Source organism: Sorex araneus, chromosome 6 (genome assembly GCF_027595985.1).
Source record: "Sorex araneus isolate mSorAra2 chromosome 6, mSorAra2.pri, whole genome shotgun sequence".
In the NCBI taxonomy this organism is placed as follows: Eukaryota; Metazoa; Chordata; class Mammalia; order Eulipotyphla; family Soricidae; genus Sorex; species Sorex araneus.
The window spans coordinates 136,937,366-136,955,083 of record NC_073307.1 but is presented as its reverse complement, the minus strand read 5'-3'; the positions used below and the strand labels follow the sequence as shown (position 1 = coordinate 136,955,083).

Sequence of the window (17,718 nt, the reverse complement as noted above, 5' to 3'; positions counted from 1 at the left end):
GTGTGTTGTTATGTCTCAGTGCCCTTTGTATTGCCACAAAACACATTAGAGTCAGGGCATGAGATCTGGAGAAAGCAGTTGAAGCTGTAGAAGGAGGAAGAACAGCTTTGAAAACACCAACCCTCCACCAACAATAATCAAAGATGTCAGCGATCCACACCCAACACAGACTGTAACAGCCCTTTACACTTGAAAGCCAATGATACTGAGATCACTGGTCAGTGTGCTACAGCCTCAGGCTGAAGAGACAGACACCTGAAAGCTACACCATCTCATGACATATCACTTCATGTCATTAGCAATTTTGGTGAGAAACATCTTGAGTTGTCAGAGGTTTCCAATAGGTGATATTAAAAAGAATATCAACCTTTAGCAGCCACAGAATTTAGCTCTACATTTCTAATATCCAGCAAGTATCTATGCTATTCTCATCACATACAAAGCATTTCATGAGTATGTGATTCAAGCCAGTAAGAGAAAATTAAAGCTTTATATATACATTCAGGAGAAAGACACCAGAGATAACCAACCACCATCCCAGGAGCTCACAGGAAATAAAAGTCGCACATCCACCAGTATCCTAATGTCAGCCAGACAACAAGGCTGGGACCATAGATGCATCTGACAGAAGGATCATGACAAAACCAGAATCAATTTATTTTGTGAGAAGGCTATTTATAAATCCATCCAAATTCACTAAAGTTTGACTTTGATACCAAAGTAATAGAAAACTTATTGGAGAAATTTATACTACAAGCTCTATTTCACAGTGAAGAAAATAAGTCTAGAATCATGAACCATATGCTCAGTAAGAATGAAAAATGATAGTTATCATATCCCTATATAAGAAAAAGAGCATCCTACTGAATTTTATGCATTTGACCAGGAAGATGAATGAAAGTAAGAGAAAATGTCACAGAGACAAAAAAGGCCAAGATCAGTTTTTCCCTGAAATTTGAAGTTTGATCATATAGATTAGTTCTTGATTGATCTGTCTAGTTTTCCAGCCAAGAGAATTTAGATACTCAATTATCATGAATACATCTTTATTGGTGGAGAGAGTATAGTAATGTAGATCTAGTTTTTGAGATATTTGGTTTTCTTTATAAAATGATTAAAAATATCTTCCACAATCTATACACTGATCTCTGAAATAGAGGTGTCCAGACTAAGTAGCAGACTATATAAGAATAAAAAATTAAATAATCTAGATTATTTTGAGCATTTGCTCTATGAATGCTGTTAACTAGGATATCTCAAGACCTAAGCTATATATTGAACCCCTTGCTTCTTGAGTTCTATCCCTCTGAAGATGAGTTACAATAGTTCTAATAGCACCAAAGGACCTTCAATAACCTAAGAAAGCTCAGGCAATTTCCCTAAGATACATCTCCTCTAAGGAAAAGCAGAACTTCAGTGAAGTTAGGGCCAAGATTCATTTTCATCTAGGTTCAGTAATATCTTAGATCAGTATGAGAAATTCAGACATCTGGCAAAATATTAAACCGGTCTTTGTATTTTAAGGATATTTTCCAAATCAGTTTCCAGTTCTGTTTTCCCAAAAGTTTTATAAATTGTCATAAAATCAGATGCTATTGTGCAATGATCTCGCTATTGGTTTTTAGTAGCTGCACTATTTTGTCCTTCTATTCAGTGTCTTTCTGTTATACTTATGCCCTATTTCCTTGTTAAAACTCTGGATTTGTTCTTTAGACTCAAATAGCTATTATCTAATACAGTTCTTGAATCCTGATTCCTATCATTTAAGCCCTTTCTAAGCCTTTCTTAGCCTTTAATTTAGAATCATCTACACCAGCAATTAATATCCTTCTAATGATATTTTTCAAGTCTACTGCTTCAATAGGACATAAGTTCCTTGAAGGCAGGAGTTTCATTTTTTTAATTTTGTTCTTAAATGTTTGTGTTTCCTGAAAATAATAAGTAGGAATACACTGAGTGTTTTTGAAGTATTTCCCTATGTTGTCACTGATAAGCCTCAATAATTCACAGGGTATCTGTAGTAGGAGACTATATAAACAAGCAGAAAAGCAAGAACATGAGGTATTAGGAATATTGTAGATATATTTCTCATTTCTCTTCCAAATGATCTTACATTAAACAAATCTATTTCTTCCTTTATAATCTCATCAAAGTACTATTAAAGTCTGATCACACATTCATACTCATTTTCATATTATCTATTTTCCAACATAATTACTATTGTGTGTCACTCAGATTAATTGATAAGTCTTGCATAAATGGTTCTACTGTAATTGATTATCTTACTGGTGCTGGAGACAAAATCTTCATCATCATCAATGCCTGATCCGGAATAACTGGGGTGTTTATCTCTTTCATCTTCATTTTCTTCAGTGGGGTTCCAGCCTGCTAGGGTGATATTTGAATTTGCACCTGTTGTGGTGACTTGCATTAGTGGCTGAGGAGAAGGCTAATGCAACCCATTTGACAAAGGAAAAAAGTAAGGCACAAATTGTGTAATAGAATTCCCAAAGTCACAAGAAAGTGAGAAATTTGACTAGAAGTTGAATACCACAAATTCATATATCTGGAAGTCAGTCTATAGAACAACATAACTGGCCATTATCTTTATAGCTAAACTTTCTCCTTAACTGAGCAAAAACAATATACATAGACATAACCCTACCAAAGAGGAGAAGCAAGGCTAATGAATATTGCCCCAGGATTTCAAGTACATTTACTATAGTGTAAGTGTATTCCTCTAATGGAAGGATGACAAGAATATAATGAGATTTCACATGTGTCTATTTGCTATGTCAGACTGCCTTAAGAAAAGTCTTTAAACTAAACCCCTGTCGATAATTTCTGTAATTCCATAATTGCACTCACAATTTTCCAATTCATTTTTTGTCCTCTTTAATATCAGATTGCTGTAGTTCTGAATGTTAATGAAGGCTACAGATTAGTTCCCAGAAATATCTAGCATAGCTCAAAAAAAAAAAAGGAAATTAAAAAACCTCAAACCAGCAATTTATTAATCAATCAAAAGAGTTCACCAAAATGGAATGTCGCCAAGACTTTGAGAAAGTTTCATTTTTTCCTTTTGAATAAATAACACACAGGAGATGGAAAGATATTCTACTATTTCTCAGTGGTTGTGGCAAAATATTTCTCTTTACTGCTAAAGTGGTTTCCTACATTTCAAATGACATTCATGCTATCTTCTAAAACGGTTATCTGTCTTTTTAAATACTATTTGTATTTAACCCAAGAATTGCACTGATGGAAACTTGCTATACTAACTCTAGCTATGCCATTTATTCTGTCATGAAAATTCAAGAAGTCTATATAAATTTGGTAATTTTAGACTATATTCTAGAATCAAAATTGAATTGTCATTAAGAAAATCCTGGCCTCTTTATAGTATTCTTAGTCTCTAAGGCTATCTTGATTCTATAGAGAGAGGAAATCTCTTTACTAAAACCAAACACATACAGCTCAGATCTTATTTTTAAAAATACTTATGAAACCCAAGGACTTTGTTTTTATCTTTTAATTTTTTTGCTTTTGTTCACACCCAGCAATGCTCAGGGCTTACTTCTATTTCTGTCCTCAGGAATTACTCCTGGTGGTGCTTGGGGATTGATATGGGATGCCAGGGATTGAACCCAGGTTGACTCTGTGCAAGGCAAATGCCCTATCCACTTGACTAGCTCTTCAAACCTCCCTAAGGACTTTAGACTTGAACAAAAATTCCAGAAATCAATGAGAATTCCTTAAAACTGTCAAGAAAATTTATGAAATGAGGATAATCAGAACTTATTACCAGCCATCTTTGTTGTTGTTTGAAGAAGATTCCTGTCCTCTGTGGGTTGAAACCACCAAGAAAACCAATCTTGGGCTCCTTGTCTCTTGGTTGTTGTTTTGGAAGTTGAATCACTAGTTCCCATCAAAGCTGTTGTAACCATAATTGAATTGATTGTTGAAAAGTTAATTACCAGTTCCGAAGAAATTGCATTGCTTATGCTCTCTCTCCCTTATTACTCAAGAAAATCATCTATACTTGATATAGATGGTGTAAAGAAATATAAAAAGCACAGAGATTCCATTTCTTTCCGAGGCCCATACTAGAGTTCATAGAGAATCAGAGATAAAGGACTTTAAATATCATAGTTCACGTTCCTCTTCTTGAAGATTAAAAAAAAATTGTGTTGAAAAACTTTGGCTTGTCTGAATAAGAAGGCCTAAACAACAGAGTTCCTGAGGACAGAATGAAAGATAGCTTTTGAATTTTGAAACACTGTAATATAAAAGAGGGATTAAATTTTGGTCTGTGCTTCCTAAAGGTGAAACTATGACCTGTGGTAAGAATTTCAGAGAGATGACTATTCTTCCATGTTGGATTTAGAAAGTAATAAACCAAACAATACAACAATTGGCTTCTTTATATAGTATTATGTTCTCCACCATCAGAAAGATTATTTAACAACAAAACTGTGTGTGAGATAAAATGATTAAAACTGTTGACTGAATGAGATTATTTAAAATCCTCTTCAAATCTGAGAGTCTTTCACTAAAATTTAGCTCTTTGGAGTCCTGGCTCTTGATCTTCTAACAGTTTATCTTGGCAATCCAAAATCATTATCTGAAAATTCATATTATATTTCTGCCAGCAATCCCAAACATAGGGAATAATGGACATAAAGTAGATTTTTTAAAAGATGCCTTTTCGCTTTTCTCCATTTAGAAAAACAAATTCTCTAGCAACTTTGCATTGATCACTTTTTTATATTAGCACTATATTTTGTAAGGTAGAACAGAATATTTTGAGTCCATTTTAAAAAACAGAAGACAGAGATGAAGCAACCCAAGGATCTCACTAATAAGACTGGAAGTAGGCCAGAGAGAGGGTTCAGTGGGCTTGAGAGCATGCATTGCATGTACAATACCCAGGTTCAATGCCTGGTACTGCATGATCCCCAGAGAACTGCTGGAAGTAACCCCCCAAAACAGAGCCAGAAAGAGCCCCCAAGAAGTGTCAGTGTGGCTCACAAACCAAGGTAAAGCAAATCTAAAAGACCAGAAGTAAGAACCCTAATGAGAATTTCCAAAGAGTTACATTTCTGCAACCATTATATTTATCTAAAGAATATAAGATTACAGTAGACAAAAAATTGAAAAAGGTTCAAGCAAAGAGATCAAAACCATCATGAATCCCCAAATATGAAGGTAATATGCACTATTTTTTTCTCAGCTCTGAAGAAAACCCAGAAAGACCAAAGATAAGTAATGACAAGCACTTTACTTAGAAAAGAACTTTTCCTTCTCAATATTGTTCAAATACTGCACAGTTTAAAAAATAAAGTATGCTTTATCTTTCAATGTTTCTCATTCTTTTTCTCCAACACCACAGCATTATTTTAATCATTTTAATATGCAAACACATCAAAACTATTTTCTTTGCATCAATATTTGTCAAAATTGATTATTCACTATATTATAAACTAAGCAAATAAAAATAATCATTTCTTAATCTCCTATAGAGAGAATTCTAATTACTCTTAAATGTGGTCATATTCTTCTATCATTATGAGGGATTTATGTTTTTTGTTTGTTTGTTTGGCCTTTGGGTCACCACAACAATGCTCAGACATTACTCTTAGCTCTGCACTCAGGAATTACTCATGGCAGTGTTGGGGGACCATATGCGATGCTAGGGATTGAACCCTGGTTGGCTGCATGCAAGCCAAACAAGTACCCACTATACTTTTGCTCCGGCCTCTCATTATGATTTTATAATAATTAAATATGCTTGCAATCTCCCATTATTACAGGCTTTAACTCTTTCCCCCACAAAAGCTCTCAAATCAAAATAATACTTTTCAAGAATTGATAAATAAAAGTAAAAATTCCAGGTATATTTTTAGGGGTCTAGATTGTGACATAAACCATAATCTAGCATATCATGTTCCCATCCACTTATCATTGAGGTTTTAGGTATAGAACAAATTGCCTATAGTTTCCAGTTAAAAACAACTATTTCTTTCTACTAGTAGTAATGGCGATAATTACATTAGCAGAAAGTATTTTTTGCTATTTCAGACTTATTTTTATTATTATCTAATAGGAGAATTTGTTTCTATTATTTCTAGAGGACATGTTCTGAATAAACCTTCGAAGGATTGAAGCTCTGGAGCAAAAAAAAAAAAAAAAACAAACCGAAAAACCTCAAAACTTGATGCTATGCATGTTGCCAAAAGAGAAGCAAGTGAGGTTTCTAGGAGATCTTCATACCCATAAATTAAATGTATACCCTGCTCTCATTAAGGTTGGTGAAGGAGCAGCAGAAATTTTGGCTTGACAATGGATGCCCTTTTCCTTAACACTCAAAGATCTGGTGTTCAGGACAACAAACAAGTATAAGACATAACAATTTATCTGTTGCTGTGTTCTCTGATTCTGACTCTTAGACTGTAAATTACACAACCAGGGAAACATTTAATTAATGTGTTCCTGAGATGTTTGAGTGCACAGTTGAAATAACAATCAATTGTGAAAATAAATTTTGTCAACTCATTCAACAAAATGTTTACTCTCAGTTTGGTCAATGTACATTGTATTAATGAAAACTAAAAGAAAAAAAGATGGCTGGTTTTGTCTTTTTAGTCTCTTAGAGTCATAGAACATTAGAAACGAAAATCTGCATGGGTATCAATTAAAAGCTACTCACTCAAACTGAACCCCTTGAACACAGACTCAGAGCAACTTAATTGTCTGTGATGAAAAGATATAAAGTTTGTATTTATTTGATTGGATGACCTGGCTATGAACTCAGTAGAAGTCCTTGAGATAGCATTTCATGAAGTTGTTTTAATTAATTTGGGCAATATCTTCAGAGGCATTTACCGCTATATTTCTGTTATATCATTTTACTCAAGTAGTTTAAAGCTCACTTCACACATGTTAAACTTTCTAACATTTATACTTGAACAAGAACTTGCAAAGATTATTTTTTTCAAGTGTTGAAATCAGAGAAAGTTTTCTCAAGAATATAATTTTTTGTCACCTTTACTTTTAATTATGAATGTTTCCAGAAAAACAAAACTTGCCAAGTTGGAGAAATTCTCGGTTCTAGTCAAGTTAGATAATCAGTAATATTTTACAATCTGAACTATCTCATTTGACTCTCAGTTTGGACCTGAGCCCAGAATGTTTCCCTTGTAGAAGAAGAATGGAAAAGATCATTAAGATAAACATCTAAGATTTTTTTAAAAGAATTATGAGCTTTGTATCCTTTTGGAAATACTATGCAAGATAAGACTTCTAAGCACAAATAAAGTAATCTTATACACGTATACTCTAAATTTTTTCACATTATTTCAGGGATATCTTAAATTCCTTATGTCCTTCCACTAAAGCAATTGGAAGACAGTAACTCTAGGCTAGAAACATGGACTCCATACACACCAAACATCAGAAAGTTACTTAATACGTTTTCTACTACAAAGGACATATTTGCTCAGAAGAAAGAGTAGAGAGGAAGGTGCTAATTTCACCTGGTTGCCCGAATAAAGTTGAGCAAACCTCTGGAAAAGACCCCATTCTCAGTTTAGAAATTTCATTAAAGGTACAGGGTTTTGGGGCTGGAGCAATAGCACAGCGGGTAGGGCATTTGCCTTGCACGCGGCCGACCCGGGTTCAATTCCCAGTATCCCATATGGTCCCCTGAGCACCGCCAGGGCTGATTCCTGAGTGTTGAGCCAGGAGTAACCCCTGTGTATCGCCAGGTGTGACCCAAAAAGCAAAAAAAAAATTTTAAATAAATAAATTAAATAAAGGCACAGGGTTTCTGTCATTCACAACCTATAGCCCAATAAGAAGTCACCCTACAAGGATGACATGGAAATAGGCATTATTTTTCCTCTTGAAAAAAAGTGAGATTTGGGGAAAATAAAAATGCTACTAAACTCGCCTGCAGAGTCTCCAATTTTCTCCACCCAAGTAAGCCATGCCAGACCGAAAAGAAGCTATTTGTCTGACACCCAGAGGACAAGAAAATAGAGTGTTCCCAGGCAGTAATCTGCTTCCGGAATTAGTTTAGGTTTTGGATTCCAAAGAATTCCAGATCACCAATTAAAAAGGGACTGATGACACCCCTCTAGCAAGACTCTTCCAAAAATAACATTTTTTAATAAAAATTCTTCTGGAAATCAAAACCTACCAGCTGGCCATTCTTAAAGGCTTTTCCTACGGCAACTCACTAAGGACTCTCAAGGAAGGAATGGACGAGCCAAGTCAAAGACTAGTGCTCCCGTGCACTCAGCCAGCCCTCCTCTTGACCTCTGCCCTTCTGCTTGCTCTAGGGCAGAACTGGTCCCTCCCATCAAATCCCAGTTCTCATTCTAACATTCATAAGGTTTTGGGAGACTCCTCCCTGGACTGAGAATCCTTTATCCAAGGACTTTTTCTCGTACACCATGTACCACTTTTAAATTTCCATAATTTTATTTTGATACTTTTTTTTTGCATGAATCGATTTATTTGGAAGTTCTGATGGTCTTATCAAATTCTATAGTACTATAATGCTTTTCATATTCTCCTTGAACTTACAGTGTTGGATAAATGAGGCTTTCTCATCCTAAGCTAGTAAAAGAAACCTAAGCAATCAAAATTTTCCAGGAAAACATAGTGTGTTTCTCAACCCCAATCCTGAATCCTGAGCCCATTTACCTCAATTTCTGGTTACTATCAAAGCTCCAATATTTATAGCAATATCTGACACAGAGATGACTCAAATATAGGTTGAATGAACAATTGTCTTTTAAATCTTTTGCTGCTCTTCAGTATTACTTTCTAATATCGCTTACCTATGAATCCCAAACATTAGAATAGACCTTCTATATAGTAAATTGTCAGTATATGTTTACTGACTTAGGCTGAAAGGTATTTGCCTTGAAAGATGTCATTATAGGTGCCCGAACCACAGAACCAAGATAGGGTGTTAGCCTTGGACGTGACTAACCTAGGTATGTCCCAACACCCACTTCCCCTCCTCCCCAAAAGATGCAATATAAACATCATAAAAATTATAATTGCCCAGCGGGTAGGGCGTTTGCCTTGCACGCGGCTGACCCAGGTTCAATCCCCGGCATCCCATATGGTCCCCCAAGCACCGCCAGGAGTAATTCCTGAGTGCAAAGGCATCGCTGAGTGTGACCCAAAAAGAAAAAAAAATTATAATTGCCTTGTATAAAGCATATGTAAAAGTAACTTAATAATTTGAATAACTTGAAAGTACCTTGGTAACTTGAATGCTAACTCCATATAATAATTCTGCAGGTACATTTTGTCAAGATGTTTTAGTTTGGGGGAAAATAGTTCTTTGGGGTAGACTGGACTTACTATATGCTGAAATCAGACATTCTGCTAAGACATGTGACAAAAACCTTGATAAAAAGCACCGTGAAAATGTTTACTTTCAAAAACCAGGAAACCCAAGAGGCCACCACTAAGCAGTAACACTGCCTGCTTGGACTGTAGAAGTTCCTCCCAAGAGGGGTTGTTCTGGGGCGGGAGAACAAGTAGGGAGTCTGCCTTGCACACAGACAACTTGATTTGATCCCTGGTATCCCATATGGTCAAGCAACACTAGAAGTGAATCTTGAGTACAGAGCCAGGAGTAACTCCTGAATATCACTGGGTGTAGCCCCCAGACAATGAATAAACAAACAAAAAAGGTTGTCCGAGCACAACAACAACAACAACAACAACAACAAAAATGAGATCACACAATGTTTAGAATCTCAATAATCTGGGACAGCAAGGTAATTTGTTTTTGTTGGGGCCCCACACCTATTTGTGCTCAGGGTTTGCTCCTGGTTGTGTGCTCAGAGTCACTCCTGGTGGTGCTAGGGACCCATAAGCAATGCTGAACAGTGAACCCGGGTCAGTTGCACAAGGCCAACTGCTCTGTCCTATCTCCACACTCCTACCAGGGCAGTTTGAACACAGCTGCTCCGTGAAAGGTTGTTTTTTTTTTTTTTTGCTTTTTGGGTCACACCCATCAATGCACAAGGGTTACTCCTGGCTCTGTACTCAGGAATTACCCCTGGCGGTGCTCAGGGGACCATATGGGATGCTGGGAATTGAACCTGGGTTGGCCGAGTGCAAGGCAAACGCCCTACCCACTGTGCTATTGCTCCAGCCCCTGATATGCGAAATATTTTATGGACTATGTAGAGAATGACCAGAACTCTAACTCTATCTACCTCACCAAATTAGCAAGCCGTTTCAGGAAATCTGAAATATTATTGAGCACTAACTACATGAAATCTATATTCTGGAGACTTCCCTGGCTTCTGAGTGATGAGGGATAGAAAAGGGCCCACAATGGGGCATATTCACAAACTAGTCATTCTCTGCCATACACTTTGGAAACCAGAGCCACAGCCAGAAAAAGAGAAAATTCAAACCATATAAGGAAATCCACTCAAGAAGTTATTGCCTTATTTGAGTTTGAATAATCTTCCACAGAAAGAATGCAGCCAATCCAGAAACCTGTTTTAAAACAAACCATAGGAAAATTGCGAAGAGAGAAGCACAGGAAAAAAAGACGAAGATGGAAATTCTTTCCCACGAAAGTGCAGCACCAGAGGCAAAAACCCCCAAGAAATCTAATGCAATGTTTACATGTTCCCAGACTTTTTGTACCAAAGTTATGAATTACCACCATACACTGACAAATATTAAAAACCTTCCCTACAGGCTAAAATATAAAACTCATAAGAAGACTTAATTTGATTAAATAACTCTTTTGGCTATGTTTCCTTCGAGTTTAACAATAGGATTGTTTAGTAAATCATGGTTGATGACCAGGAATGAGTGTAACACAATCAATAACATACATATAAATCAGATTAAAGTATAAAAATCACAAAGTTAACCATAAAGGGGAAAGACGGAATTGTACTCATACATTGAAGGAACTGCCTTATCAGTTGGTAGATGAGGACAAGGAGGAATAATTGCAAAAATAAAAAGGAAAACATTTATCTCTCAGATTTGAATTGTCACCAGATCCCTGAGACATGAAAACAAGGGACGCCCTTTAAACACTTTCAATACGGCATTTGTCATCTAAAGATAAAAAAATTGTATGTCAATTCAGATCAAGCACTATCCCACCTTCCCAAGTGATGTTATCACTTTTTAAAGACAAGACCATCAAGAGTGCAGATCATTGGGAAGGTCACAGATATTTTTGCCAAAGAATGGCTATTGGAAGGCATAGTAATTCATTCTCCTTACTCGTAGCCGGGGTGTTCTCTGGGTCATTAGACACCCAGGACCTGTCTTGGTCTTGAGTCGGGTGCATAGTTGGCAGGTGGGTGTGGAATATGTAACCTCCGGAAGTGCTTCTTTCGCTGGAGGAGCCACTGCTTATGTCTTCATCAGGAGCATTGCTGGGGTTGATATCATTAGGGTTAGTTCTATATTCTCCTTTCTGCACATAGCGGGTGCCATCACGGTTTACAATAGCTAGGAGAGAAAAAAGGAACGTTCAGAACTAGACAGATGACATTTTCTGAATATAGAAAAGACTTAATTAACATACAGATCGGTACTTTCACCGTCTTTTATTTTTTACTAAGAAAAACACTTCACTGTCTTCTGGTGGTGACGGTGGGGAGGGGAGGAAGTGGATAGCTAAGAAAGTGAAGTATTCCCAACTATGTGTTGGAAACGAGAAGAGACCTGTTGAGTGTCTGTCCGGCAATCCTTCCTTCCACTCTGCCATTGGATCCAGCTTCATACGACTCTGGACAAAGTAACTCTCTATGCATCAGCTCCTCATTTGTGAAATGGGGAAAACTCTACCTTTCATTATGAGCATTCTCTGATACCTTGCAAAGTACTCAGCACAGTATTCAAAATATCTCTGCTTTTCTTTCTGAAGTACATGTCTAATTAGTAGCTGTTAATTCCATCCATTTATAAAAGAGTTGTAAGATAGGAAACAAAATCATAGAGAAGAAATAATGAAAAATATGTAGTAAAGAAGTAGATTTTCCCTCTAAGGAAAATATTTAGATTCCTAACTACTGATAGACTTCAAAACAAGAAGAATTCATTTGCTGTTCCTCTCTAAAAAATAGTTGTTGCTTTTCAATTATAGGTTACTCTTACACAAGAGTGCATCTAGCTTTTATTTTCCTCTACAGTGCATTGGTGAAACTAACAATTCTTTTCATCCATACACCTATACAGCTTGTCCAAGAAGAGATGCAAACAATAATTTGAAATCATCCAACATCTCAATTGCCTTCACAGTCTCCACAAACATGGGTCCGAAAAGGAAACATGTGCTGTAAGGTATCACTGTATCACTGTCATCACTGTCATCCCATTGATCATTGATTTTCTCAAGCGGGCGCCAGTAACGTCTCCAATTCATCCTAACCCTAAGATTTTAGAAGCCTCTCTTTACTCGTTCTTCCCAGCGGTACCGCACTGGAGGCTCTTTCAGGGTAAGGGGAATGAGACCCATCATTGTTATTGTATTTGGCATATCGAATACGCCATGGAGAGATTGCCAGGCTCTGCCTTGTGGGCAGGATACTCTTGGTAACTTGCTAGGTTCTCAGAGAGAGAGAACTAGGCTATGAGAGGTCTTCCAGGAGCATTGTTTCATAGTCTCTGGATCTTGGCCATAGATAGGATTACACGGTGCTGGGGGCAGTTTGTGGATGTGGCTGCCATGCTACTAGAAAATGGGGTATCTGGTGGAGGAGGCCCAGTCCCGATCCAAGCAGGCTTGGAGATCTCAGCCCTGGGTCCCACACACCTGGATTCCTCTACGGGTTCCTTTATGCATGAGGCTCGTCTGAACGTATATGGAGAGGGGCCTTGAGCATGGCTGTGGCTGGGTTCCAGAGGTCTTCAGCTGCCGGGGCTCTGCTTGGGGTGAGGAGGGAAACTCAACCCGCCCTGTTCCAAGGGGCCCCGGTGAAGACAGCCAGGCTTGGGGGTCTGGCTAATATGACCATCCTACCCAAACATTATTTAGATTCAATTCAATAGCTCTGTAGCACTGTAGCAGTGTTGTCCCTTGTTATTCATTGCTTTGCCAATGCAGTTGAATCATTGAAAACAATTCTGAACTCAATATCATGGAGAATTCTGTCTATGATTTCCTCAGTGTTTTTTATGAATTCTGATCTAATATCAAGATCTTTAGGTCATTTTAAATTAACTTTTGATTGTTCTGTGAGATAGGGATCTAGTTTCTTTTCTTTAAGCATGTGATTGTTTTTTTGTTTTCTCAGTACCATTTGTTTTAGAGACTTAACTTCCTCCACCTAATGCACTTAGCTCCTTTGCCACTGATTAACTCCTTTGCCCAGGACTTGCTTCCAGTTTCTCAATTCTATTCCATTGCCACAATGGATTATTTATTATGGCTTTATTGTATAAAATAAATACAATATTTATTTTATAATAATTTTTTTCTCCTAATTGCTTTGGCCTTTGGAGAGTTTCATGGCTCCATACAAATTTTTGTGTCTCTTATTCTATGCCCTTAAATTGGAATTTTTATAGGTATTGAATTGAATCTATTGATTCAATTGAATAGAACTAAATTGAATTTGGGCTGGAGCAATAGCACAGCAGGTAGGGCATTTGCCTTGCACGTGGCCAACCCAAATTCGATTCCTCTGTCCTTCTTGGAGAGCCTGGCAAACTACCGAGAGTATCCCATCCACGTGGCAGAGCCTGGCAAGCTACCCGTGGTGTATTCGATATGCCAAAAACAGTAACAACAAATCTCACAATGAAGACGTTACAGGTGCTCGAGCAAAAATACTATAAGGTAGATATGCATTAGACATGCTTTTTTCTTAGTTATCATAAAAATTCTTGTTTATTCATTACATAGATAAAAAAGATCGAAGTTCAGAAAGAAAAAGTCATTTCTCTAAGATTGCCCTGATAGAAAGACTCTACGAGTTAAAACCCAGATGAGTGAAATAGCACAGCTCACACTGAGGACCTCTTCTTTCTCTGGGAAGACACATGCTAAGGCTGAGTCTGCACATAATTGACAGTATGGTAGAAGGGTTGTTGGATTTGTGTGGTCCAGAAATCGTCTCACGTTTATGTCAACCATCGTTCCTAAGCACCTTGAATGGTGTAGTGGGCAGGAGGCAAAAATCAGGCCTCCTTAACTTTCTGATATTTCTCAAAGAAATGAAGCTCAGAGATGATAATTATGAGCAAATAATTATAAATAACTGAAAGTTTACAATTAATAGTTTGACCTATTTGAGAAGATTGGAGTTATTCTATTTGGATTGGAGTTATTCTATTTCATAGAGTAGTAGATGCATACTTTTGGTGACAAGGTGACTTTAAGTAGAAATGGCACAGTTGCACTAAAATATATCAGGAAATTTATGCTCTTTGTTTTTATTCTTCAAGACTTCAGTGAAATCGAACAGAACTCTGGAAGAATCCTGGAAAGTTGAAAGGGCTCTAGGGTATTATCTCTTATTAATCATTTTTTATGAGGGAGAATATGACTGAGACTTAGAGCTTTCAGCAGCTAGAATTTAAGAAAATAAACTAAAAATTTAAAATCATGCAAATAGCATTACTGTGTATATATATAGATATGCCAAAATTTTCCAAATGACAGTGGTTTGAGGAACAATGCATTAGGTGAAACAAAAGTGGAGTTTCAAGTCATCACAAGAAAAGAGGAAGGGACATTGATTCACAGTTGAAGTTTCTGGTTTTAGTAAAGTGATCATTCTATTTAGTCATAAAACATAAAAATACATCTGACCCTTTACACAAAATAAGGAAACTCAAAATTAAAAAGGACACTTACTTATGGAGACTTGTCCGTCAAAGGCATTGGGCAAGTTTGTGACTGAAGCACAATCTTCTCCAACTGGAGCTATGGAGTTGAAAAAGAAAAAAAGGCCTGAGAAATATAAATAATACAAGCAAAATCTACTTCTATTTCTAAGAGTTAGAATAAAATTTTATTAAAACTATTTTATACAACCTTTTATCTAAGACATGGTTAAGCTTTAGAAGAAATTCTCAGATGTTTTTGATACATTTTGCATTTTTATTTAGACTCATACATTTCTGAAAATTTATTCCTTCCCAATCCTGACCATTTATTTATTAGCATATACATATTTCTATACCAAACTGTCGAAGTCTGGGTTACAATGATAAAAACAGGCATAATCATTCTCTAAAAAAGCATACGTTATAAATTAGTTTTGAACTCATTATAAGTTAATATAGAAACATTGAAAAAATTTCTTAAATAAATGCATGAGCTATGAGAAAACCACAAAAAACTCAATAATCTACAGAAATAACAAAAAAACATAATGAAATATTTATCAACAAAAACTGCACAAGTTTCTGAAAATTAATAACAAAATGCTTGAATTGATATAAATATTGAAGAACAAATTAATCTCTTTTTACTAGTGTATTAATTTCCTTATTCATCTAAATATTCACTCTTAGTGTCTACTCTATATTTTTTTCCTCAATTTGTAGTTTCTGAGGTTGCATACATTTGCTCTAGAGGCCCAGAATATTTCCTTACTGACTTGATGCAACTCTGACATCTTCTTTTGTTTCTCGTCTCTCTTCTGTCCCTCCTGCCCCCACTCTTCTTCAGAAATAAGTGTTTAAACCAATCCTTATGATTGCCTGAGCACCTACAGAAGCTATGCACACTTACAGAAGACACCTACTAGCTGTCCTCTGAGCCACATTCTGGAAAGACCTCTGAAAAGAGAATCTAAAAAGCTTCAAGCATATTTTTGAGTCCTAAAAGAAAACTGTAGAGTGTCCTAACAAATTGTTATACTCTTGTCCAACAGGGTTATGTGGCCAGCAAATTTTTGGTTGAACTTTTAATAACTCTGAGAGCTTTAAACTGGCTTTATGTATAATAAAAAGTTGGACCCATCTGTGGATTGTAGTCTCTTTTATCTTGTGTGTGTGTGACAGAGAGAGAGAGAGAGAGAGAGAGAGAGAGAGAGAGAGAGAATGTGTGTCTTAACATAAAATTTCACTTTGCTTGTTAGGCTGATTTATTTATTTATTTCTGGATAAAGAGAAATGAAGAAATGGATGGATGGATGGATGGATGGATGGATGGATGGATGGATGGATGGATGGATGAAGAGAAGCAACCAGACTTCTGTCAGGAAGAAAACATGTCAAGCATCCTGCCATAAATCACTGAATATTCTAATACTGGACAAAAACATAAGTGGGTATCAATTGCTTTCCAATTCAAAGAAGCATTTTATCCCGCAGAAAAGGCAGGGGAAGAGTGCCCCTTATTTGCTAATTTCTTTGGCTTTATAGTAAAATTAACTGGCAGCTTCCTGAAAAATGCCTTTCCTACTAGATAAGAGCATTTTTAAGGAAAAAAAAAAAAACACTGCCAGGGTACCTTAAAAGATTCTTCAAAAGAGTCTCTTAGGGTGAAAAAATAGTATAGGAGCTAAATTGGTTGCTTCACATGTGGCTGACCCAGTGCGAATCCCCAGCACCACATAAGGTCTCCCAAACACTGCCAGGGATCATGCCAGAGCACAGAACCAGGAATAGTCTCTCAGCACAATAATCCAAAAATAAAAATGAATAGTCTCTTCACTGATGAAAGCCGTCTCCTTGACTAGTCATCCCTCACTGTCCAATCTCAATCCATTTCATCCCCATACCCTTCACTATCACACATTTTACTCCTTTAACTTCTCCTCAAATTCCCCTTCACTGGTCTCTAATTGGATAATTAATTTATCTGATGAGTTCATGGCATATTTCCCAACCTCTACCCTGCCTCCTTTCGCCCCCATCCCCCATCATAGGAATATGTAAATTTCACAAGGTGAGCAGTGTCCTTATCTTGGTCATAAAATTTACATGTGATGGAGACAGAGAGGCACTTTCTTAAATACTGTTAATTATATGAAAAAGGAAAAAAAAATCAATCTCATGTCCCAAGGGAAGAGTTCATCCATCCAATTAGTATATCCATGACAATAATTCCTAAAATGGCCTGCCATGAAAGCAAGCCATGATGCATTTAGATAAATAAGCCTACAAACAGCAAAGAAGAAATCACTAAAGACAAAAACAGATATATTAATTCATGTACTCATTTTAAAAATGCACTTAACATACATGCCACATTACAAAATAAAAAAGGAGAAAAAGACAAATGTGTTCCTGTCCCTGCTTTTAAGAAACCCACATGTCACTGGGGTTAATGAAAATATTCTTTAATATATTAGGTTTTCCCTCTTTAAAAAATTTTTCGCTTGAAGGGCTGGAGCAATAGCACATCGGGTAGGGCATTTGCCTTGCACGAGGTTGACCCGGGTTCAATTCCCAGCATCCCATATGGTCCCCTGAACACCGCCAGGGGTAATTCCTGAGTGCAGAGCCAGGAGTAACCCCTGTGCATCACTGGGTGTAATTCAAAAAGAAAAAAAAATTTTTTTTTTCTCTTGAAAATTCAGTGTATCCTGCTTGGAAGCTGGCCTCACACGCTGGAGGAAAAGGCAGCTCAGATAGAGAAGGGAACACCAGGTAAAGTATGGCTGGAGGACCCATTTGGGATGGGAAATACGTGCTGAAAATAGACTACAGATCAAATACAAAGGCCACTAAATACTTCTATTGCAAACCACA

At 36.8% G+C, this 17,718-nt stretch overlaps 1 protein-coding gene across 4 annotated transcripts in view; it reads right to left on the bottom strand.

Moving 5' to 3' along the window:
• CD44 (CD44 molecule (Indian blood group)) overlaps positions 1–17,718 on the bottom strand; it is a 99,784-nt gene that overhangs the window by 35,599 nt on the left and 46,467 nt on the right. For 2 of the 4 annotated variants that reach the window (XM_004607900.2, XM_004607902.2), the window contains exons 4-5: positions 14,870–14,938; positions 11,287–11,517 (exon numbers count right to left, since the gene is read on the bottom strand). In XM_004607900.2, the coding sequence (XP_004607957.2) occupies positions 11,287–11,517; positions 14,870–14,938 (300 nt within the window). Of the gene's footprint in view, positions 1–2,286; positions 2,413–3,805; positions 3,935–11,286; positions 11,518–14,869; positions 14,939–17,718 lie in introns of all 4 variants that reach the window. The other 2 variants (XM_004607898.2, XM_004607899.2) reach the window with 2 other exon arrangements.